The 24,246-nt window shown below is 40.6% G+C and overlaps 1 protein-coding gene across 1 annotated transcript; it reads left to right on the forward strand.

The window, feature by feature from the left end:
- Nucleotides 1-6,466: 6,466 nt before the first annotated feature.
- On the forward strand, nucleotides 6,467-22,913 carry slc22a31 (solute carrier family 22 member 31). The gene is made up of 9 exons (XM_053616652.1): nucleotides 6,467-6,919; nucleotides 9,999-10,102; nucleotides 10,623-10,777; nucleotides 14,777-14,945; nucleotides 16,327-16,472; nucleotides 17,721-17,829; nucleotides 18,838-19,052; nucleotides 20,099-20,210; nucleotides 20,309-22,913. The coding sequence occupies exons 1-9, from the start codon at nucleotides 6,530-6,532 to the stop codon at nucleotides 20,733-20,735; spliced, it is 1,827 nt and encodes a 608-aa protein (XP_053472627.1). The 5' UTR covers nucleotides 6,467-6,529; the 3' UTR covers nucleotides 20,736-22,913.
- Nucleotides 22,914-24,246: the final 1,333 nt, after the last annotated feature.

Consider the following 24,246-nt stretch of genomic DNA (forward strand, 5'->3'; position numbering starts at 1 on the left):
TCTTATCCCCAAAAGTGAAAGAGATTTCATTCCAAGTCCACTGGATGACGTTCTGTCTATCCTAGCTCGATCATGTCTATCATCATGTCTACATTTATAACCTCATCTAGTAATGGAAAAACATTGCTGACGTATTTTAAAGAATTATTTAAGTAGTTTACAACGGGCAAGGAGTTCTCGCTTTGGTTATCAGCATCACCCACATCAGGCTCCGTTTCATCACCTGAGGAAAGGAAAAAAAAATCACTCACCGCATTAAACACGAGCCTCGTCATCATCTCTTCACTCCTCTGATCTCTGTTCATGCTAACGTTGGTAATGTCTTTTTATTCTTTTAGACTTTGAAACATTAATACTTGAAACCTGTTCAGAGTTGTAAGTGTTTTTGATTTGATTTTGTGACAGGTGATGCTGACGGTCGATATCTGATCACAGAATGAATGTCTGTTTCACTTGGATGTGTAACACTCCAAAAAAAAAAAAAAAAACCCTGATCTGATGGTGAGTAAAGCACAATTTCCTAGCATGGTTTTAGACATCTTTTAGGCAGATTTGTTAAACTGGCTCCTTTAAAACGCGATTTTTTCAGACAGACACCAAGGTTAGTGTGTTGTAACCTAAATAAAAACATTTCCACACTTTATGTTCCTCAAACCGTTCCTGAACAATTTTCCAGTGTGGCAGGACGCATTATCCTTCTGAAAGACGCCACTGGCATTAGTGAATACCTTTGCCATGAAGGGGTGTACTTGGTTCGCAGCAATGTTTAGGTAGGTGGTACGTGTCAAAGTAACATCCACATGAATGCCAGGACCCAAGGTTTCCCCATCAGAACATTGCCCAGAGCATCCTGGTGCCATGTCTTCCCCTGGTAAGGAGATGCACACGCACCCAGCCGTCCACATGATGTAAAAGAAAACGTGATTCATCAGACCAGGCCACCTTCTTCCATTGCTCCACAGTTCAGTTCTGATGCTTATATGCCCACTGTAGGCGCTTTCCCCAAGCTGTGATGCACTGTATGTTCTGAAACCTTTCTATCAGAGCTAAACTTTCAGCAATTTGTACTACAGTAGCTCTTCTGTGGGATCGGACCAGACGAACTAGCTTTCGCTCCCCAAGCGCATCAGTGAGCCTTGGGCGACCATGACCCTGTCGCCGGTTCACCGGTTGTGCTTCCCTGGACCACTTTTGGTAGGTACTAACCACTGCATACTAGGAACGTCCTACAAGTCCGTTTTGGAGATGCTCTGACACAATTTGGCCCTTGTCAAGTTGCTCAGATCTTTACGCTTGCCCATTTTTCCTGCTTCCAATACATCAACTTCGAGAACTGAATGTTTACTTGCTGTCTAATTATATATATATATATATATATATATATATAAAATCTCCCCCACCTCTTGACCGGTGCCAATATTTGATAGAGTCCATGATGCCATGTCTCCTAAAAAAATGTCCAGGTGTGGTGGAAAAACAGCCCCAAAACATTAAAGAGCCACCACCATATTTAACCGTGGGCATGAGGTACTTTTCCATATGGCTACCTCTCTGTGTGTGCCAAAACCACCTCTGGTGTTTATTTCCAAAAAGCTCTATTTTGGTTTCATCTGACCATAGAACCCAATCCCATTTGAAGTTACAGTAGAGTCTGGCAAACTGAAGATGCTCGAGTTTGTTTTTGGATGAGAGTAGAGGCTTTTTTCTTGAAACCCTACCAAACAACTTGTGGTGATGTAGGCGACTTCGGATTGTAGTTTTGGAGACTTTCTGACCCCAAGACGCAACTAACTTCTCCAGCTGTGATCCTTGGAGATTTTTTTTGGCCACTCGAGCCATCTTCGTCACAGTTCATTGAGACGATATAGACACGCGTCCATTTCCAGTTGACTGGAACTTCTTAACTACTGACCTGATGGTGGAAATGGGAATTTTCAGTGCTTGTGCTATTTTCTTATAGCCATTTTCCATTTTGTGAAGCTCAACAACCTTTTGCCGCACATCACAGATATATTCCTTGGTCTTACCCATTGTTATGAATGACTAAAGGAATTTGGCCTACGTGTTACCTCATATTTATACCCCTGTGAAACAGGAAGTCATGGTTGAAAAATTTCCTGTTCCTAGTCACCTAGATGTACTAAAACAATTAAAATAACAGTGGGAATTTTTGGATAAACCAGTGTTGTTTGCAATTGTTTGATATCCCTGAGAGTATTTTTGTGAATTCTTTTAACAACAGGTTAAACAATAGACAATTTTTCCACAGCCTCCTTTGCTCATATTTACCAAGGGTGCCAATATTAGTGGAGGGCACTGTATGTTCAGTTCATGGACACTAGCATGGCGGACAACTTTAATACTTAATCCACTCTGAAAGCATCTAATTTTCCATGGGAATCCCAGAGGCTTCAGCTTTGGCCTAATTTACATACATTTCTGAATTTCTGAGATTTGATTATTTAAAATTTGCATTTAGGGTTCTGGTACAATTTTACTGTAATCTCTAACTCATAATTTCGAATAGTGTTTTCAAAACAAAGAAAAGAACAAGTCTAAACGTTTTAAATACATTACAGGGGAAATGAATACAATTAATGATTTAATGTGATGTGCATATGATTCAAATGTACAAAATTAATTCAAATACTTTTGTCACCTTCTATGATCCACAACATCCTACTATGCTCTGTGGCATGTGTAGAAATGCTGAGCAGGCCCAGTTGACCTTGATTTTGAATAAAGATGGCAAGAGGAAAAGGTCAAAGTGACTGAAAGATTTGCCTTTTCGCTTTTATCCAAAGCGACTTACAAATGAGAAAATACAAGCAAAGCAATATATCAAGCAGAGAACAATACAAGTAGTGCTACCATACAAGATCCGTCAATTGAGTTCCAGAAGAAGCAAAGTACACAGAGTAGAGGTGTAAGTGCCAGAGTAGTTTTTTTTTTTTAAGTTTTTTTTTTTAGAGGTTAGTTACGTGCTCACGGAAGAGGTGGGTCTTTAGCTGTTTCTTGAAGATAGTGACAGATTCTGTAGTCTGGATTGAGGTTGGAAGTCCATTCCACCACTGAGGAACAGTTAGTTTGAAGGTTCTTGAAAGGGACCTTGAGCCACGCTGAGTAGGTACTACTAAGCGTCGGTCGTTGATTGATCGCAGATTGCGTGAGGGAACGTAAGCCTTCAGGAGAGTGTTGAGGTATGGGGGTGCTGTTCCAGACAAGGTCTTGTATGTCAGCATCAAGGCCTTGAATTTGATATTGGGGGCTAAATGAAGCCAGTGGAGGGAGATGAAGAGGGTGTGACATGGGTTCTCTTGGGGTGGTTGAAGATGAGGTGTGCTGCTGCATTCTGAATCATTTGAAGGGGTTTGATGGAGCTGCCGGGAGGCCCGAGAGTAGTGAGTTGCAGTAGTCCAGTTTTGAGATAACAAGAGCCTGGACTAGTATCTGTGTAGCCTTTTCGGTGAGGTAGGGTCTGATTTTCTTGATGTTATACAGGATGGACCTACAGGACCGTGCAGTTGTTGAGATGTGGTCTGTAAAGGTCAAACTGTCATCGAGAATCACCCCAAGGTTTCTGGCCATCTTGGTTGACTTGAGTGTGGTTGAGCCGAGCTGTACAGTGAGGTTGTGGTTGATTGAGGGACAGGCTGGGATGACGAGAAGCTCAGATTTTGCCAGGTTGAGCTTAAGGTGGCGTTCCCTCATCCAGACCGAGATGTCCGACAGGCAAGCAGAGATACGTGCAGAGGCGGATGGATCGTCAGGCTGGAAGGACAAATAGAGCTGTGTGTCATCAGCATAGCAATGATATGAGAAGCCATGAGACTCAATCACCTGCCCTAGAGATGTAGTGTAGATAGAAAAGAGCAGTGGACCCAGAACTGACGTGGAGTGATTGTTCTTGAAGCCAGACTGCTTGGTGTCCAGGAGGTTGTTCTGTGTGAGGAAAATTGGAGAGTTGATTTAAAACGGCTCTTTCAAGAGTTTTGGGGGAAAAAAAGGGAGGAGGGAAACAGGTCTGTAGTTGTCAACTACAGCACGGTTAAGTGATGGTTTTTTAAGCAGTGGGGTAACCTGGGCCTGCTTAAATGAGGTAGGGTATGTGCCAGTAGAGAGCGATGTGTTAAAGATGTTTGTGAGTGCAGGAAATAGTGTGGGAGAGATGGACTGAAGAAGGTGAGAAGGGATAGGGTCAAGAGGACAGGTTGTGGGACGGCTAGAGAGGAGGATTTTAGAGACATCAGTCTCTGAGAGAGGAGAGAAGGAAGTCAGTTGGGAGTTATGTGGAGGAGGAGCCGATCTATACGTGTCTGGGGTTGAGAACTGGTTCCTGATTGATGTAACCTTGTTGTAAAAGAAAGTGGCAAAGTCATCTGCAGTGAGAGAGGTAGGGGAAGGTGGAGGAGGGGACAGAGAAGAGAAGAAAAAAAAACCTAAGCTTCCAGTTGGTGGCACCACTGTACCACAACACACAAGACATTTTTAGTGAACACTTTGATTTTCAGTGGTTTATACCATAAACAGTGGTCTGCCATAAACCTTAATATTTCCAGTTATTCAATCACCCAATTTATCCGTTTATGAGCAATGTGGCCTAAATTATAATAATATTACAATATAGTGCAAATGTTTACACCCCCAACTGTTTTAGTTGGTAGGGAAACAAGGAAATGGACATCTATTTTGTATCTTAAAAAATAAATAAATAAATGAAAGGAAATGTGAGTGTATGCTGTAACAATACAACAATTTAAATCACTTTTCCACTAGAAAACCCATCATACTAAATGTCTTGGAGGTTTATACATTTCCTTGCCAGCTTTATTTTATGCAAAGGGTGTGCACAAAACTATAGTTCTTATGAGGTTTATTCAAATCAGCCACACAGTAGTGGCACGTTTTTAAAGGTCCTGGCACGTGTACACACACACACTCCAGCTCAAATATGTGCTGTCAAATATAAGTCTGTGTATAGAAACGAGAAAGTGTGTGTGTCTGTTTAAAATTAACATTGAGTCACTGCTGACAGTTGCTGCACTCCTCTCTACCTTCCCTATGAGTATCCATCCATCCATCCATCCATCTTCTACCGCTTACTCCTTCTTCAGGGTCGGGGGGGAACCTGGAGCCCATCCCAGGGAACATCAGGCACAGGGCGGGGTACACCCTGGACAGGGTGCCAGTCCATCACAGGGCACAATCACATACACACTCACACACCCATTCATACACTACGGACATGCCAATCAGCCTACCATGCATGTCTTTGGACTGGGGAGGAAACCGGAGTACCCGGAGGAAACCCCCGCATCACAGGGAGAACATGCAAACTCCACACACACGGCCCCGGCGGGAATCCAACCCCGGACCCTGGAGGTGTGAGGCGAACGTGCTAAGCCACCGTGCGCCCTCCCTATGAGTAGGTTCACCAAAAATATTCTCCATGGTGCAGTGAAAAGAAAGCAAACCTGTCTGTAATATTTATCACACCTGGTAATGGAGTGATGTTTCTCCCTCAGTGACTCATTGAATCACATCAGTCACTCAGTGACTCATATAATTCATTCAGTGAATCAATGAATCATATCAGTCATTCAGTGAACAGCCCATGTAGAGACATAGTTAAGGAGGTGTATTATATAATGATATAATTTACAATGATTAGAATTTACAGTGATTACACACAACACTTTTTAACCCTTTATAGTTAAATGAAATGTTATGGAACATCCTTTAGACAGGTTAGTTCCTGTTATCCCTTACATTATGGCAGCTATAAATAGACATTACCTCACCAGCCTCTCTTTTTTTCTCTCCTGAAGTTAATAAGATTTTTTTTTTTAATGCAACTTGTCATGCCAAGAAACTGGAAGGTATGGCCTCCTGTGCTTTAGACTCTCCCATGAAGGAACATTTACTGACCATCACAAAACGCTGACACCCAAGACTTCTTCCATAAATGTTACAAACATTTCCTAGCAAAAAAAAACAAAAAAAAACTTCACCATATCAGTGATTATATGTGTCTTTGTTAAACACCACCACCATGTGTTTAAACCTAAGAGATAATCCCCGGTGATAACACTACCCACTGCACCATCATACCACCTCAGTCCTGTGCTGTTACAGAACATTAATCAATTCCCTCTGATTCAATGATTCGAGCTCTACGAGAGAACCCTGTGTATTAATTATTAATTAAATATCACACACAAGCAGCAGAAAATATAGAGAAATAACAGAGGATTTTGAGAAAGTGTGGTCGGGATTCGGTTATTTACAGATATACAACTTAAACAAAAAAAAATAAGACTTTAGATAAATAGTAAATAACAGAACCTTTTGAGTCTTTTGCGCTTGCGAGTCGATTCGTCAAATTGATTCACTTGAAAAGAGTCGATTCCTCCATGAGCGGCTCGTTTGGAAGTAAAACGCCGCAGCTGGTGAGCAGGCAGTTTGTCTGTGGGACGCGGCGCTTCCCTGTGGCACACACACACACACACACTTTCTCTCTTCTAAAACGATGTTGTTTGAAGCTAAAATTTACCCCCAGGTTGGAGGATACGGACGCTACAACCGGCTCGTTGCGGTTTTCAGCTGGTTCCCGCACTTCGCCGTGGCTTTAAACCTTTTCTGTGATATTTTCCTCACGCTCGTACCGGAGTCGTACCACTGCCGGGCGGATCCGGAGTTACTGCCCGCCGCCTTCCTCCTCAGCAACGTCTCCACACAGACTTACCTCAACTTCACCGTGCCGTGGCTCAACGGCTCCGGACTGAGCCACTGTGAGCTTTACAAGTACCCGAGGAACTGGACCAACTTCACCGACAGGGCGCACAGGACGCGGGTGCCGTGTACCAGGGGCTGGTGGTATGGGAAAGCCGCCGGGCTCCAGAGCAACCTCGTCACTCAGGTCAGAAATGTCCATATTTATACTATTTAATTACCTTATCTTTATCCCATATTTCTTTTTCTTTTTTCTTTTTTTTTTTTATCGAAGTAGGTTCTTTTTTCCTGTTTATTGACTATCCTAATCTTATTGATGGGCTGTGTCCCAAACCGCACTCTGCACTACTAATCACACCTTCTGCAAAATATCTCATTCGTCTTGGCTTTAATAGTCTACTTGCACAAAGTATGTTTGCACAATTGATCTGTTCAAATTTGTTTTAGATTAACCCGTTAAAGGTGCAATGGTTGATTAAAAAAAAAATAAAAATAATAATAATAATAATAATAATAATAATAATAATAATAATAATCCTTAGCCTACTTGTACAAATAACCTGGAGAATATGTAGAACATGAGATGGAGAACCTGTTTGGGAAAACTGACCTCTGGGCCAGAGCACTGGTTTTTGTTTGGAAGTGCCTTTGGTCAGTCATTTTCTAGACTAGTGTTCACCAAGCCTGTTCCTTGAGATCTACCTCCCTTGAAGACTTTACTATAATCGTAAGCATCTAAACACTGGGTTAAGAAGTTCTTGATCAGATTTTGGTTGGAGATGAAACCTGCAGGAAGGTAGATCCCAGGGAAGAGCTTTGGTGACCACTGGTCTAGACCCCACTCTGCAGGGTTGAGTAGATCCTGGGAGTGGAGCTTCATGAACATGGGTGGGAATCGTTCAAATCTAATGGTTAGAGACCTAATCGTGTACCTTTTTAAAAATAATCATTACTACTACTACTACAGGGTGTCCAAAAAGTCTCCATTCACAGGGGACTATGTTTACCAGCACCACGTCGGTGCTTTCATCAGTGGATGTTCGTGGACGTCTACGTCTCGGTTGGTCTTCAACACTTCCAGTCTTTTTGAATTTGTTAATAAGTTTGGCAGCAGTGTGGTGTGTGATGTGCTTCCCATGTTTCCTGTTAAAGAGCACCTATTATGGTTTTGAAATATGCCTAATTTTGGTCTCATACAATAGATTTACATGCATCCAAGGTCAAAAAACACTTTAATGTGCTGATCATTTAAACTGTAGCATCACCTTTTCCCCCTCAGAGTCACAAACGACTCATTAAATGATTCGTTCTAAAGGACTCATTCTAAACTCCCCCTTTCAGAGAGCATACTCTGCTCTGATTGGTCAGATGTCCCAGTCTATTGTGATTGGTCTACTGCTGTCAGCGTGCAGCCGATGAAAACCAGAGGCGGGGATTTTGTTACAAACCTACGTGGGTTAGTACAGGAAGTAAGTCTGGAATCACTAACGACTCGTTTCAGCTGTTCAGAATCGGTTCCTTCTTTCGGGAGTCAATAACTCGGTTTATCGTGCGCTTTGATTTTTGAAACTTTGCAGACTTTTTACATTCACAAACAGCGATATAACACACTACATGAAAGGTAATATTTGAAAAAGTATAATAGGTCCACTTCAATAAGGCATTAAAGTGCACCTATTATACTTTCTCAAATATTACCATTCCATTCTCGGCACATTGGATACACTGACAAACACAGGAACGTCACACAGAAGGAAACACTGCTATGGAGTCAAGGATTCAGGAAGAACTGCTCATAAAACTGTGAGCTTCCTGTTGGCCTGAAAGAGCTCTCTCGTCCAGTCAACTATCCTGTGATGCTTTCTTCAAACACGCAACACACTGCGCTACTGGCTGAAAGTCACTGATTGAATAATCTTTTATTTTTTTTATTTTATTTTATTTAACAATCCTTTAAACCAAACACGGCCAATCTGCAATCAAGCAAGTAATCTATGACAAAACGTGAAATATTACACCTACTCTAAAGCATTTCACTGCCGAGTGGACATAATAATAATAATAATAATAATAATAATACTGACAACAGTACTCGGGTCCTAAAAATATCAAACCAATCTGTGTCTATGTTCACATTACAGTTTCAGTGTCTTACTCAGCTCCTTTCTTTCTGCCCTGATGGTTGACATCAGTGTGTGTAAATAACCTGCATCCATCATTAACATCACTGAATCTCAATGATGACTTGAACAGCATTTTCCTAATCGATAACGTCACACGCATGACCCACAGTCTTAGAAATAAACTGTACTAAAGTGCACATTAGTGGATAATCTCGCCTGGATACTGTAGACTTTGTACCTATGAACTGCTGCAGTTATCATAACAACTGTCATGAGCTCATCCCACGAATCTGCTGTTTGACTTTTCTCTACCTGTACTGTACCCGCTGTAATCATTTATAATCCCACTTTCCCGTGTCACTCAGATGTTGTCTCAGGGAGGTTTTCTTGGAAGCCTGTTCATTAGGGATCGAAACTTTACACCCTGATTTCTGGAAAGCTGCTTTGTGACAATATCTACTGGTAGGGTTTACAACACATGGGATTAAGAATCAAGCGTGTGTAAACTTTTGAACTGGTTCATTTGTGTAAATTCAGTTATTACTGTGTCTTCTGGACTATATGTAAACATCTGATCTGTGATCTAGGTTATTCAGGGCAGAACTAAATAAAAAACGAATGCAATTTTTATGATCCCCTTTTTTTTTTTTTTTTTTTTTTAAATAATTAACATTTTGTAGATTCTGCAAGGCGTATGACCTCAACTGTATGTTATATAAATTGGCTGACATAGCCTCAGGTTAATGGGCAGCGCAGTGGTGCAGCGGGTAGCTCCAGCATCCAATTGCAATGCTTTCTGGGTAAGCTCTGCCCCTGAATTCCAAACTTCACTACAGCTGATCAAGTATTAGAACAGCCGTTTAGATGGCGATGGGATTTCACGCGAAAGGAAATGGTGCGGGAGACGTCAATGAAAGACATAAAAACAGCGCTCATTTGTTTCCAACACACGAGATTAAAGGTCCCCGTGTCCCACAGTGTCAAACTATTACTGACCCCACATTTTCAACAACGTGCGTCCGTGTCCTTTTATATAACATGAACTTTAGCAGGTAAACAAATCCCTGCTGCTTGTGAACAGTCTTTTCAGTATCTCTTAAATGATACCTTATCTGAGTTGTCCCTCTTCGCTGGTGTCCACAGTGGAACTTGGTTTGCAAGGACTACTGGAAGATTCCTCTGCAGCATGTCAGCTTCATGACCGGCTGGATCCTCGGCTACGTGCTGTTCGGCACTCTGTGTGACTGGTGAGCGTTCAAGAGCTCTTTAACTGTGCTTTACTGTGGTCGTTACACAGGGATGTCATGTGTTTCTAATTAAACACTGTAATAAAGATATAAAAAAATGCTGCACTTGTGCAAATGATCGTTTATACAAACATTATGTACACACCCATAAATTATACACGTATTAATTATAATACATTTTTCTGTACTTTGAATAAATGTTCATTATAATTGCAGTGTTGTTTTAATTGCTAAAATGTTCATTTAAATTCACTCTAATTAAATGTAGCCTTTAATTTCTTTCCATTTTTATTTCTTAAAATTTGTCAATAAATTATAAATGATCATTTGTTACAACTCTTTCAAATAAAAGATTCAGTAATTAATATTTTAATTATTACGAGTTATTTAAGAGTTTTCTTTAATACTTTTGCTTTCATTTATTTAATTTTTTTAAAATGAATGAATTTTATTTATTTATTTATTTTGAAATGCCAGTGTATAATATTGTAAATTGAAATCTGGTTTGTTGTGTGTTTAGGTTAGGTCGGCGTCGGGCTCTGCTGATCTCTGTGTCTTTCTCAGGCGTGCTCGGAGTCGCTGTGTGTTTCTCCAACAGCTCCGTGGTGTTTCAGCTCCTCCGCCTGGGTCAAGGCACCGCGCTCGCTGGTGTCTTCCTCTCCTCCTATATCACTCGTGAGTTCCACATGAGTGTTCGTTATGTCAAAACACACACAGTAGTGTACATAGGGAGGTCAAACATTTCTTTCCCTGCTGAAGGCAGTGTGTCTAATTTAGATGATCATTGCATGTAATAAAGAGATGTTTGCAGATTAAAATTTTTTTTTTGGTATTGTAAATTGTTTGAAGAACGTCAGAAGAAAGCATGTCGTTTTGTTTGTGTAATCAGGTAGCAGGATGTTGATGTGGAATAGGAAGGTCCTGTTTATCTGCCACATCCTGTCTGGCTTCATTCTGTACCGATAGACTGTTTGTTTTTGCTTTGAAGGTAGATATAGGCGTGATCATGAAAAATCATAAGCCATTTTTGCCTCTAGAAAGATACCGCCACTTAAACAGTGAAACACGGTACTGTATACAATGTTATCGTTTTCTGCATGAACCGAGTTTGTATATTTGTCAGTGTTTTCTGTTAGACGTATACATAGACATAAGGGAAAGCACACTTTAATTTAATTAGAAAGTGAATTGCTTCACTGTCAAACATTGCAGTGTGTTGACCTACTGGACTTCCTGGAAAGCATGGACTTGGATACATATTTTTTCTGACCTCAAAGAAGGATTAACATAGCAACTAAAGCAAAGGCTGAGCTTAAAAATTTTTAACTAGATTTTTAACTAGTTACTAGACCCTTACCAACAGGGCATTCTAGTGCCGTTTATAGGCCGTACAAACCTTATGTTGATTTGTTTATATTAACTTGTATTGTGTATATATTACCAGTCACCTAAGGCAGGGGTTCCCAAACTTTTCCAGGGCGTGGCCCCCCAAATGGCGTTAACATTTGACCGAGGCCCCCCTTTTGCAAGATCTCTTTAAAACACATTAAAAATACAGACTTCTGAATATATCCCCCTTTTTATTATTAATTCTTACATCTTTTCATTATATTACATTAGGAATTGATTGTGTGTGGTTGTCTGAAAAAAAATCATGTATTTATTTTTCACACCAAATTGTTGAGGCCCCCACTTTGAAAACCGCTGACCTAAGGTTTTTAAAAATCCCAGCAATTCTGCGGTGTCTGACACACACATGTCAGTGTCACCCCTGTGCTGAATGATCCACCAGCACAGTATCAGCTCGGCAGTGGTCCTGTGCTGGTCCTTTCCCAGTGACGTGTGTGTGTGTATGGTAAAGTTGCTTTACAAGGCCACTTCTCTCCTAAACTCTCACACTTGTTATTTTTATGTTTAAAAAATTGTATTTTTAACAGTATTATTAGTATTATAACTGACACTTAAAGTCTCTGTGAAGTGCCTCGAAACGTGCAGCGTTATCCGACGTGTTGGCGTAATTTCCACTGAAACAGGAAGTCAGGGCGGGACATATCGAGTGGCCCGTCCCACTTTTGAAATAGCCAATAGCGCTTAGGTTACCTCACAGCCTGGGCTAAGCCGTACTTGACGGTTAGTACCATGGATTTTTATAATGTTGGGGGACGGGACACTTCAGATCCTAAAGAGCATTCGATTGGAGAGAAAATCTGACGAGAAGATGAAGTGCAGAATGATGCCATCAAAATTGTTGCTCCGTATTGGTGGTAGAGAGACGGTACATTTTGAATGCGTTTATCTTCTAAACGCGAATTTCGTCATTGGTTTGGAGCGCACTAGCTTATACTAAAAGCAACAAATCTCCCATTTTGATTTCATGGGGACTTGAATCATTTTGTGATAGTAATGCATCAACCCTTTTAATATCTCCTTTACATTTCTACTTAAACATATTGTAAAGTATAATCATAAGCACACATCTGAGCAGTCTGAGGGACATCTGAGGGACACAGCAATGGCTCCCTGATACTGCTGGGATTTGAACTCATAACCTGGTCACTCGCAGAGACTTTTCACATGAGTTAGGTCACTGATGTCCTTTTCTAACATGTCTTTTGTGGACATGGTGCGAACTGTCCTGCTGTTTTTAAGGTCTGACGAGAAATAATGGTAGACAAAATGTATACAGTCGTATACAGAACACTGGAATAGTGTCTTCAGTTTCTGTTGATTTTTAATTTTATATATATATATATATATATAATATAATATAAAGCCAGAATCTGTTCCCACTAGTTTTCATGCTAGTCTTGCTGTCATATGACCTTCATGAAATCTTCATGGTCAAAGTTCCCATAAACCACCTTGGTAATCAGTCTCTGATTGTATTGGGAGTCAATAAGCTTGACGTCTTTCCCCAAGCCTAAAGACTTCTTCTGGAAACAGGTCACTATAGTAAGCCATGTTTTTCTCATTTGGCCTTCCTGTTATTGTTCTATACAGTAGGAGTGTATTTGTGCATTAACTCGAGGAAAAAGCAAAGGGCACACTGTGTAATGAACTTTTGTACATGCAGTCCATGCACCACACTGTCTAGGTTGTGTGGGAGCTCAGAAATGCGTAGGAGAAGGAGGTACAGGGTGGAACAAGGAGTAGGAATCTCAAACCGTACGCATACACAGTAAGCCCAAATTCCTCTGAGGTCATCAGTGAAAATCTGTCCAGATGAAAAATCTGAGAACAGTGATGGATGGAAACCTGTGGGTTTTTTTTCTTCTTTTTTCAAAGTGTTTCAGAACAATAGTAGGATGGAGGGCACCGTGAGGAGGTGAAGTTTCTTTCCTGAGTTCTCTTTAGGGAGCGAGAGACACAAAGTCTGTGACTGGAGTCACTGAGGAATTTCACACAGTTTTGCACACATTCACGAAGGACTGCAAGCAAACAACAGACACTTTCCATCAGAGGGGTTTTATGTAAAAGTGTTTTGGATGCTTTTTAAAATTTTTTTTATTTTTTATAAACATCCACATTGTTTTTCTATTTGAGTTTATTGGATAATTAGTTGATTCCTTAAATGCTGCAAAAAAAAAAACATTTTTGACCAAAAAAAAAAAAAAAATCTTTTTTTTGATGGAAAGGACTGCTGAGCCAAACTCCAGAAATTGTACATGATTTAAATTTGAAAAAAAAAAATATATATATATATATATATATATATATATATATATATATATATATATATATATATATATATATATATGAAACTGCTGACGTCAATTATTTTTTGTCATGAAGCAAAACCTTTGCAACAGCTTTTGACAGAATCGATGTCATTACATAATGCATTTTACTGCAAAACTGTCCGAAATTCTCTAAGCTCTTTAAACTAATGTTTATTTAATCATTCGGATTCTAGAGAGTGGAAACTTTTGTTAATGTAAACAGATAGCCTGTGTATTGGGTTGTGTTTACCACCAATCCATCATATGTTGTATAATTCCGTGATTTGACCCAAATCCAAAACTGAAAGTTCTTATTAAAACGTTGGCTATTCGATGAAGCATTGCAAATAATGAAAGTTTCAGTGCTGATCTTGTATCTGACAGACCATGTGTATTACCCATAATGCACTTGGAACACTTGGAGATAGAAGTGTAACAAAGGTTACACATATAAATGAGTGTGTAATGCTAGTTATGTTATTCGCGACATAATACGTCCTGGGTGTTCATTTGATTTCGGTTGAATGGCGTCATGGCGATATTCACACTGCAGTTAGTTCCCTCTCATATTTTCCTCATGTGTTTAATGTTGTGGAACATCTAGAAGTTAAACTGTAGTTCCCTCAACACTTTTTTTTTTTATTATTATTTTCTCTCAAGACAAAAAATGAGAGGTAATTTCTTCTGTCTTGAGAGAAAATGGAGGGAAAAATTAATTCTAGGGACTCTGCTGTGTGATGGAGAACCGACGTCGATCATTCTGAATACTGTTTTCTCATTCATTGTGATCGTTAGACTGCACGCCTTATAATACTTTAACTTCACATTTACTTTTTTGCTTTAGATTCAATCAGGCTAACCTTTTTTTAACGAAAAAGACCAATAGATTTCTTTCTAGAAAAAGGTTTCTGTAACTGTCCCCCCCATCTCTTCCCTCTCTGGGTGTGTACTGCAGGTCTGGAGGTGTGTGATCCCCCTCACAGGCTCATGGTGTCCATGATGAGTGGTTTCTTCTCTGTGTTTGCTGAGCTCATGCTCCCGGGCCTGGCTTTGCTGTGCAGTGAGTGGCCTGTACTTCAGGCCGTGGCTACGGTGCCTCTACTGCTGCTGCTGTCATACTGGTGGTGAGTCATCTGTTTTACACACACACACACACACACACACACACACACACACACACACTAACTAACCACTCAGTAACCCAATGTTAAACTCAGATTCTTTCCAGGCCACATCAGCATTTTTGTGAGCCTTTGTAGGGCCATTTTTTTGTATTATCATCTCTTCTATTGATTTAACGCCAATAAGGCTCTTGGAAAAAGAAGTACTAACAGTCACTATTCATCTGTATACATTATCAGGTGATAACATTTATTATACCACAGTGAGTTCCAGTCCAATAATTTGACTAGACAAATGACATTCCAAAAGTGCTGATATTTAGTATCACAGCTACATATTACTACATTTCACTGTTTGTATCACTCCACTCGTCTAGGTATGCCAGGGGCGTTAGCTGGACTGTTAATCATTCGGGGCCGAGCCCAGATTCTTCTCCATCAAAAAACTTTTAAAAACATACTTCTAAATAAACTGTTTCCGTGCATTCCCCTCCTTACCTCGGGTGTTCTCACTGTTTGCAGGACTTCCAGAATGATAAAATATAAAACTGTTTGGCTATCTAATACGAGACTATAGGCTAGTTTGGTGTCGCTAGTCAAGAGGAGGTACAATCAAGCTATCAGTGTATGGGTTTATCTGCTACAGTGCCATGTAAAGTACGTTATCTGTCCTTATGCTCTGCTCATATCGTGTTCATGTAACTTGGATCTCGTATAGACATTTACACACTTTGTTTTCTTGCTCAGCATCACAGGATGTTAGTGTTTCAGTTTCAACCCCTTTAGTGGTAAAAAAAATAAATAAAAATTGCCGCATATCCATTTCCCCCTCACACTAACTGACTGTGTGAGCTAGCGTTTGGCAGGAGTGAGCGCTGTCAGCCAATAAGACACGAGTATTTCCACGTTTTTTTTCCTGTAAACCCTGTCTGATTGATCTCACCTCCATTCACTAAAGATAAAAAAATTACAACACCGCCGTCTTCATTTATCGACGTAGTGACAAACTGCTCCACGTGGAGAAGTATTCGGGGCTAAAGAAAAAATCTTCGGGGCTACAGCCCCCAATGCCCGGACCAGGTTACACACCTGGTGTTTGCTACATAAAATCCCAATTCTAACACTAGTTTGGTACATTGAAACGACACTTACAACACTACACTTATAACTGCAATATTTCATGGTTTTCACACAACGTCCATCTGTTTCTTACTCGTAAAACCTGTGCAGACTATTATACTGTTAAACTCTTTGCATGTGGCTCAGTGAGAGTGTGTGTGTGGAGACTTGTATGTGTATCTGTGTCAATGTGTGTCTGTGTTTGTATGTACGATCTTTGTGAGTACGTGTAGTGAATGAATAGCATGTTTGTATGTTTGAACAGCTGGCCCTCTGTGTTTCCCGAATCTCCCCGCTGGCTTCTGGCCACATCTCAGATTCCTCAGGCCAAGAGATGCCTACAGCTGTTCAGCACCCGAAACGGAATGCGTAAGAGAGACGAGATCTACCCAGCAGAGACTCTTCTGACAGGTACGTGCATTGTTGCGTCACTCCTGGAAGGTCAGATGCACCTTTTGCTTTTACACCCCTTATCTACCGCCTCCTCATGAGTAACGTCAGGGCTTTAAGAGACTGAGAGTAGACACAGTCACATGACAAATTCTTTCTAGAGAGCCATGTTTTCTCATGATTTAACCAAGTACTGTGTCTGTATATAAACTGATATAAAGCCAGTGCTGCTATAAACTCATCTGTTCAGTGTGAGCGGCCATGTCGATTTGATGTCACTCCATAAACAGGGAAGTAACTGGTAGTTATGAAGACTAACCTTCTAACCAACTAAACTTGAGTTTAAATTTCAAGTTCAGGGTGTGTGTTCAGTGTTTTTTTTTTTTTTTTTAAACCCTTTGTAGATAGGAAGTTACAAGTTGAATGCTTAAATTCAGCATTAAAAATCAAGAGGTTGGCAGGCTAATAAGAATATATATATATATTTTTTTAATACATAAAATGAAATAAAAAAAATAATAATAGTAATTCCTGGTTTGAACACTAGGTGCTGCCATTACTGAGAAATCTATCTAAAAACGAATTCACTTCCAGTGTCTTTTTCCCCCACAAAACATCTATGGTATTACTTCTACAGGACTACAGTAAAGTCACTCTTGATGTAAATGGTGATGCCACAGAAATTAAAAAAAAAGAAAGAAATGAAATGCAGGTGATTTCAGTACACTGGCTAAAAGAATATTAGAGTTCAGAAGAAATTATATCTGTTTAATTGACCCAGACTCATTTACTGAAGGAATATAAGGAAAACCCATCATATGCTGCTGCAGCTGAATTTTGGTAAACATCCAAAAATAACTCATGCTCTTTCCGCTTTGTTAGTGATTTCTTCGAGGGGTGTTCAGCTGCACTGACCTTTTATCATAAGCTATGATATCATTATTTTAATGTAAAAAAAAATCTTTAGTTTTACTTTTAACGCTTTAAAAAAAAAAAAAAAGAAACCTGCAGGCATTGTAAAAGTATTCCTCATATATATTCTAGTGTTCACATAATCCACATATCCGAACTTATCTGCACACGATGATGCCTGGCTGCGCACATACAGTTTAAATGCTCCACATCACTGTTAGAAATGAAATTAGTGTAAATGTGGCCAGGAATGCTGGATACAGTTCACCAGTGAAAGAGCATGTAATTGGGTTCAGTGTGGCTCAGTCTGAAACTGTGCTTCTGTGTATTGAGCTCCTCTCCCCTATCATTATACAGAGATAGATGTGGCGTTCCCAGAAGACCCCCAGCCAAAGTACCACCACATCTTTGAACTCCGTCACACCAGAGTTATCTGGAGGAATTGTCTCATCCTGGCCTTTACTCTGTGAGTGACACTTAATCACCGCTGTGTGTTTACACATTATAACCTGCAGTGTACTCTGTTTCCAGGAAAAAGTCATTAATTCAGGTTAAAGCTCGAACAGTATTAAATATTTTCGATTTATTCTATAATAACCTTGCATCCTAAACTCATAGTTTTAGTTATTGCATTTTTGTTTTATGTGCTTGCTTGTTATTTAACCCTTATTCAAAGAGGACAGCACTTAATGCCATATAGCAATGCACTGTCAGTTATATCCATCAGGACAAATTTCACAGTTCAAATACTATGTGAAAATGTGTGTGTGTGTGTGTGTGTGTGTGTATATATGTGTGTATATATGTGTATATGTATGTGTGTGTGTGTATGTATATATGTATGTATGTGTGTATATATATAAATATAATATATATAAATATAATATATATAATATATATATAATATAAATAAATATAATATCCCGAGAGGAGAAAATACGCCAAGTCCATGTTCTGTTTTTAGTTACCTGGCATGTTATTTATTTATTTATTTATTTATTTATTTATTTATTTGGCTTGACACTTTTATTTATCAGTTGGCTAATTAGCTACAAAAGAGAGCAGAATATGTGTCCTAAAATTTATATCACTTGTAAGCAGTTAGCGATTTCCATCAGTCACTTATAGAGTTGCTTTTTTCTTTTAAATGACATTCTAATACTCCTACAGGGACTACTCATGTATACAGCACCACTATTACATACTTTATGCAGTGGCTATATTTCGTGAGTAGGAAGCCATTGCTGATGACATTTTCTGTGGCATCTTCTTCTACACCAGAGCAGCATGACATTAATTACAATGCCATGTTTTCCTTTTGTGTCTTGAAACACGTCTATATCTCCATCTACTGAACACCTCTGACTGCAAACACTAAACCCAAGCACAAAAGTTGTAAATGGTTATAAAAGATGATCAGTACACTCTGGAACTTTCCCCGTGTGTGTGTGTGTGTGATGTACCTGTTATGCAGTTTCTTAGGCACAGGGATCCAGTACTGTTTCACCCGGAACCTCCACAACTACTCACCACACTTCTACTTTGTGTATTTCCTGCGCGCTCTGACGGGAGCCGTGGCTTGCGGCTTCCTGTGCGTCACGGTTGATCGCGTGGGACGGAGAGGAATTTTGCTGCTAGCTGCAATCATCACAGGCCTGTCCTCACTACTGCTGCTGGCCCTCACACAATGTAATAATAATAATAATAATAATAATAATCGTCGTCATCATGTACAGTACCATTACACATGAGACTGCAATTACATTAGAAATAATCTGGTCATGGGGGGTACTGTGACTTGGTGGTTAGCACGTTTGCCTTGCACCTCCGGGTTGGCGGTTTGATTCCAGCCTCCGCCCTGTGTGCACGGAGCTAGCATTTTCTCCCTGTGATTCAGGGGTTTCCTCCACCAATCCAAAGACGCGTAATAGGCTGATTCGCATTTCCAGACTGATCATAGTGTGTGTATGGGCATGTGAATGTGTGTGTGATTGTGCCCTGCATTGGGTTGGTGTCCCATGCCTTGTACCCCGAGTCCCTTGGGATCCCCGCGACCCTGTGTAGGATAAGCGGTCTGGATGGATTATTTGGTCATTTAAAAGAGTTGGCAAATACAATATTTTTTTCTCTAGATTACACTAAGGGAAAGGTATGGATATGCAGGGCAGGGGGGGGTTCCAGTTTGCATATTTGGAGATTTCGCATTTAAGGTAAAGTGTAGAACTCTATATTACATGTATTACAATATTAAAAGGTGCTTGGCTGGGCAGTGTTACCACCTCACACCTCAAAGGTCACCGGGCTCAATCCCGAAATATGACAGGAATTTGAATTTTTCACCGATCCTAAACTGGCCCAGGTACGAATGCGTATGTGCACACTGTGCCCCGTAATGGCCTGACCTCCCATTCATGATGTATTCCTGTATTGTGCCCAGTGTTCCCAGTGGAAGAGATCGTAATAAATAATTAAATTAATTAAACAAAAGGTGCATTGACAGGAAATCTCCAAATTACCAACAGACCCCAGTATATGCCAGGTTTAAGGTACATTAGCTCAAATGGGAACGCAAAAATAAATTTAAAACATATATGCACCATCACATCACCTCTGTTGACATTTTGAAGTGTCTATCATAATACAATAGTGTATCCTTAATATTTTATAATTAAAAATTAATTATGTACATAAATCTATACATTGCATAATGACCAATGTTGCATCTGTGATGTCAGACCTGCGTGGAGGACTGGTGTTGGTGCTGTCATTCGTAGGGCTTCTCTCCTCCCAGGCTCTGGCCATGCTCAGTGTGTTCTTCGCCAGTGAAGTCATGCCTACTGTCGTACGGTAAGCAATAGACATGACCCTTTTTATTCAAATTAAAATGAACACATTAGAAAGTTCCAGTCTGGCTTACTTATGACTGTTCTGCTCTGTCATCTCAGGGGTGGCACCCTAGGTCTGGTGATGGCTGCCGGCAGCGTGGGCACAGCCGCTTCGTCACTGATGGAGCTGCAGAACAACAGTGGCTACTTCCTGCACCACGTGGTGTTCGCCTCGTTCGCCGTTCTCTCCGTGATCTGCATCATGCTGCTGCCCGAGAGCAAGCACAAGGCCCTGGCCGACTCTCTGAAGGACGGAGAGAGCCTGCGCCGGCCTCCGCTCTTCCTCTCCAGGAGAGGACGAGATGAACTCCCACTGCTCCGCTGCCACCATCCACCTTCTCAATACAACCCGGAGAACTACTCGTGCCTGCTCAGCGCCACCAGGAAGATGCTCACCCAGGACACAGTGCCGTACAGGATCGCAGTGACATCTCAGCTGCTGCTGCAGAGTAATGGCACTTCACAGGGTGACCACGATGTCTCATAATAGCAGTGGGTCATAATTTCACAAGAGTGACTTTTACGTGAATTTTAGATTTTAAAATGTCCTTTTTTTCACCTACTGTTTCGCTTGACTCTCCGGCTGTCCACTAGGTGGAGCTGCTCATGGCCAGGATATACTTGCGATTTGAGAGTGGTGTGTGAAGTTACGTGTACTGATACTGATAGTACGGAAGCATTGTTACTATTAATGCTTTTATTGTCTTTAATATAGTGAAGTCAAATTCCAGCTTGATCATGTTAGTATACTGTAAGTTGTGAGATGGAAAAAAGGAGAAAACATGCTTACTTGCGCTCTCCATTTAAAACTGTCCACATCCCTTTTTTTTTTACCTTCAGATTTTTGCTGTCTAAACAAATATCTATCTATAAACCTACAGGTAAGTACCCGTATTGGGTTCCTGAAATGCTCTCTGACCTTAATACCGATTCATTTCTGTCATAGTATTAAGTCTCTAGTAAGCGCTTTATCCTGGTCAGGGTCGTGGTGTATCCAGAGCCTGTTCCAGGAACAGTGGCTGAATATCTGCGTTTACTGGACTGTTGTGTTTTCTTCGAGCCATCATACTTTTTGTTCCCCCTTATATTTTTCACTGTTCCAATTTTTACTTGGTCTGAACGTATTTATGCTTCAGTGAAGTAAGCTGAGGATCACATGAGAGCTGCTCCTCATTCACTTAGTTGGTCTCATGGCTCTCATTTAAACGTACCTTGTGACCTCGTACTTCTGTGATTTTATTTCATCTAACTGACCTCACTGAAAGGTGCTCATGCTGTATTACAAACAACTCGGTGTTCATGTCAGTTGATCTGTATTTCAGTCCTGTTGCTGTGGTCTGAAGTGGGGTAGTGTTATTGTTATGAAGTCATCAGTGTAAATCAGATAATGGTCACTTTGATAAATGTACACTGGGTATGGTGTGTATATTATTGCAGGGTCCCGGTGCACAGTGGCATCATGGGGTCATCATCTGTAGTGCTTCCGTAACAGACTCCAGCTAAATAACTGAGAATGACGATCTCGGATTGAAGTGAAATTCAGTTCTTCTGTTTGTCGTATTCATGCACAAACCCATTGCATTGATTCTTTCTCACTTTTATTTATTATCGTTCCAAGATGTGAACAGTATGATGATTTTTTTTTTTTTACTTTCTTTTATTTTTTGTATCAGTCTGATTTGCCATGAAGCCAGTCTGGTGCAGCATGGGAACTGCATGCAATTTTTTTTAAAATTGTTTTTTATTTTATTTTTTATTTGTAATGTGTGTGTGTGTGTGCGCGTGCGTGTATAAGAACTGCAATAAAATCCATATTTGTGTGCAGATAAACTTGCATCAGTTTCAGCTCCCAAATAACTCGTTGCCATTTTCCTGACTGTGCAATATTTTCTGTCTAAAATTGTTTTATGAAATCTTACTCTACTGTCACATTAACAGATTACCCTGTCCTGCCTTTTATAAATGTATTTTAAAAAGAAAAGAGAAAAATTCAGTAATATAGTACATACAGTCTGCATTCCTACATGTCTGTGTTTCATTTAAGATTCATTTGCATTTATCCTATTAACTGCTGGCGTCTGCTGACTTGACTACATACTGTACATGCTCTAGGTGCAGCAGTGCAGCGGATCCTCCATGTCATACAGGCTCGAACACACAGCTGTCAAACAGCTGAGATGCTGAAAAGAAGTTACTGCAATAGTAAAAGCATTGCCTATAGATACCAAAACAAAACCTTTTAATATAAAGCTCATCTTACAGAGACAACTCGTACTAGTACTAGTATAGATCATCCATCCATCCATCCATTTTCTGTACTGCTTATCCCACACAGGGTCGCAGGGAGCCTGGGGCCTATCCCGGGGAACTCGGGGGGACACCCTGGTCAGGGTGCCAAGCCATCACAGGGCACAATCGTGCTCACATTCACACACTACGGACAATTTGGAAATGCCAATCAGCCTACAGCATGAGTCTTTTGGACTGGGGAAGGAAACTGGAGTACCCGGAAGAAACCCTCGAAGCCCGAGGAGAACATTAAAACTCCACACACACACAGAGGGTGGAGGTGGGAATCTAACCCCCAACCCCGGCAGCGTGAGGCAAATGTGCTAGCCTCTACGTCATAGTGTCCCCCTAGTATACAGTAGATAATGAATCCTAAAAAATGTTTTCCAGGTGTAGCACATCCCTTCAAATGTACTACACCGCCTTTAGAAAACATGTCTGTATAAAATTATTCCAGGTGAAAGATGGACCAAAAAAAATTTAATACAAAGTATATCCATGTGAATCTTATTACAATGTGTTCGGTTATATCTGGAGCTAGTGCTGCTGCTTTAGTCAACCAGGTTTACTTCTCTTTAGAAGAAAAAAACCATAACGAGTTTAAACTGATCAGGTCTAGGAGTAGACCAAATGAAACGGAAACAAAAAACTGCCCTGTTTTACTGCCCTGCTTATTCACTCCTCACACTTGTAATTCAATAGCTCCCCTTACAGGATCTGAGTATAATTACATACTGGATAGATGACAGCAGAATATGTAATGCCGCACCAGTCGCTTCATTTCTTTGATCCACTTTAGCATTAAAGGCTACTGGATACTGAATGGACACCACCAGTTAAAAGGTTTTGAAGGGTCTGAAGGTCTTGTTGTACCTGTACTGTCACTTCAAACCATCAAAGGCACTTTAAAAAGATCAACACTTCCAATCTATTGGAGCAGGACAGAGTGTGATCTACTGTACAGTCAGAATCATCTAGGAATAAAGTGATACTGACTAATTGGGGGGAAAATACACCAACAACTATGCCACAGACAAAGTGACTGAGATAATGCTGTCACCCATTATGATGTTTGATGTGAACGTATACATTGTGCCGATTGCATTAATCAGCAGGTGTACATGTGTTTCTAATAAATTGGAACAATATACCTAACATTAAAACCACTGATAGGTGAAGTGTATAACGTTGATTATTTTGTTACAATGGCACCTGTCAAAGGGTGGGATATTTTAGGCAGCAAGTGGAAGCAGGAATATCGGCTAGACGACTGGGTTAGAGCATCTCCCCAATGGCGGGGCTTGTGGAGTGGTCCCGGTATGCGGTGGTTAGTACCTACTAAAAGTGGTCCAAGGAAGGTCCAAGGAACCGCAGAACTGGCAACAGACTCATGGGCGCTCAGGGCTCACTGATATGTGTGGGGAGTGAAGGCTTGCCCGTCTGGTCCGATCCCACAGAAGCACAAATTGCTGAAAAAGTTAACGCTGGCTATGATAGAAAGGTGTCAGAGCACACAGTGCATTGCATCTTGCTGAGTATGAGGCTGTGTCGCCGCAAACCGGTCAGAGTGTCCATGCTGACCCCTGTCCACCACCAAAAGGCACCTACATTGAGCATCAGAACTGGACTATGGAGCAATGGAAGAAAGAGGCCTGGTCTGATGAATCAGGTTTTCGCTTACCTGCTGAACAAATGGCTCCAAGATGCCA

The sequence above is a fragment of the Ictalurus furcatus genome, chromosome 27 (assembly GCF_023375685.1).
Source record: "Ictalurus furcatus strain D&B chromosome 27, Billie_1.0, whole genome shotgun sequence".
Lineage (NCBI taxonomy): Eukaryota > Metazoa > Chordata > Actinopteri > Siluriformes > Ictaluridae > Ictalurus > Ictalurus furcatus.

What these genes read in the sequence shown, in the direction of transcription:
- slc22a31 (XM_053616652.1), top strand. Translation starts at nt 6,530, where the DNA reads ATGTTGTTTGAAGCTAAAATTTACCCCCAGGTTGGAGGATACGGACGC. An exon ending in AGAGCAACCTCGTCACTCAG is followed by an intron (nt 6,920 to 9,998) that starts GTCAGAAATGTC and finishes TGGTGTCCACAG; the next exon opens with TGGAACTTGGTTTGCAAGGA. An exon ending in CTGCTGCTGTCATACTGGTG is followed by an intron (nt 14,946 to 16,326) that starts GTGAGTCATCTG and finishes ATGTTTGAACAG; the next exon opens with CTGGCCCTCTGTGTTTCCCG.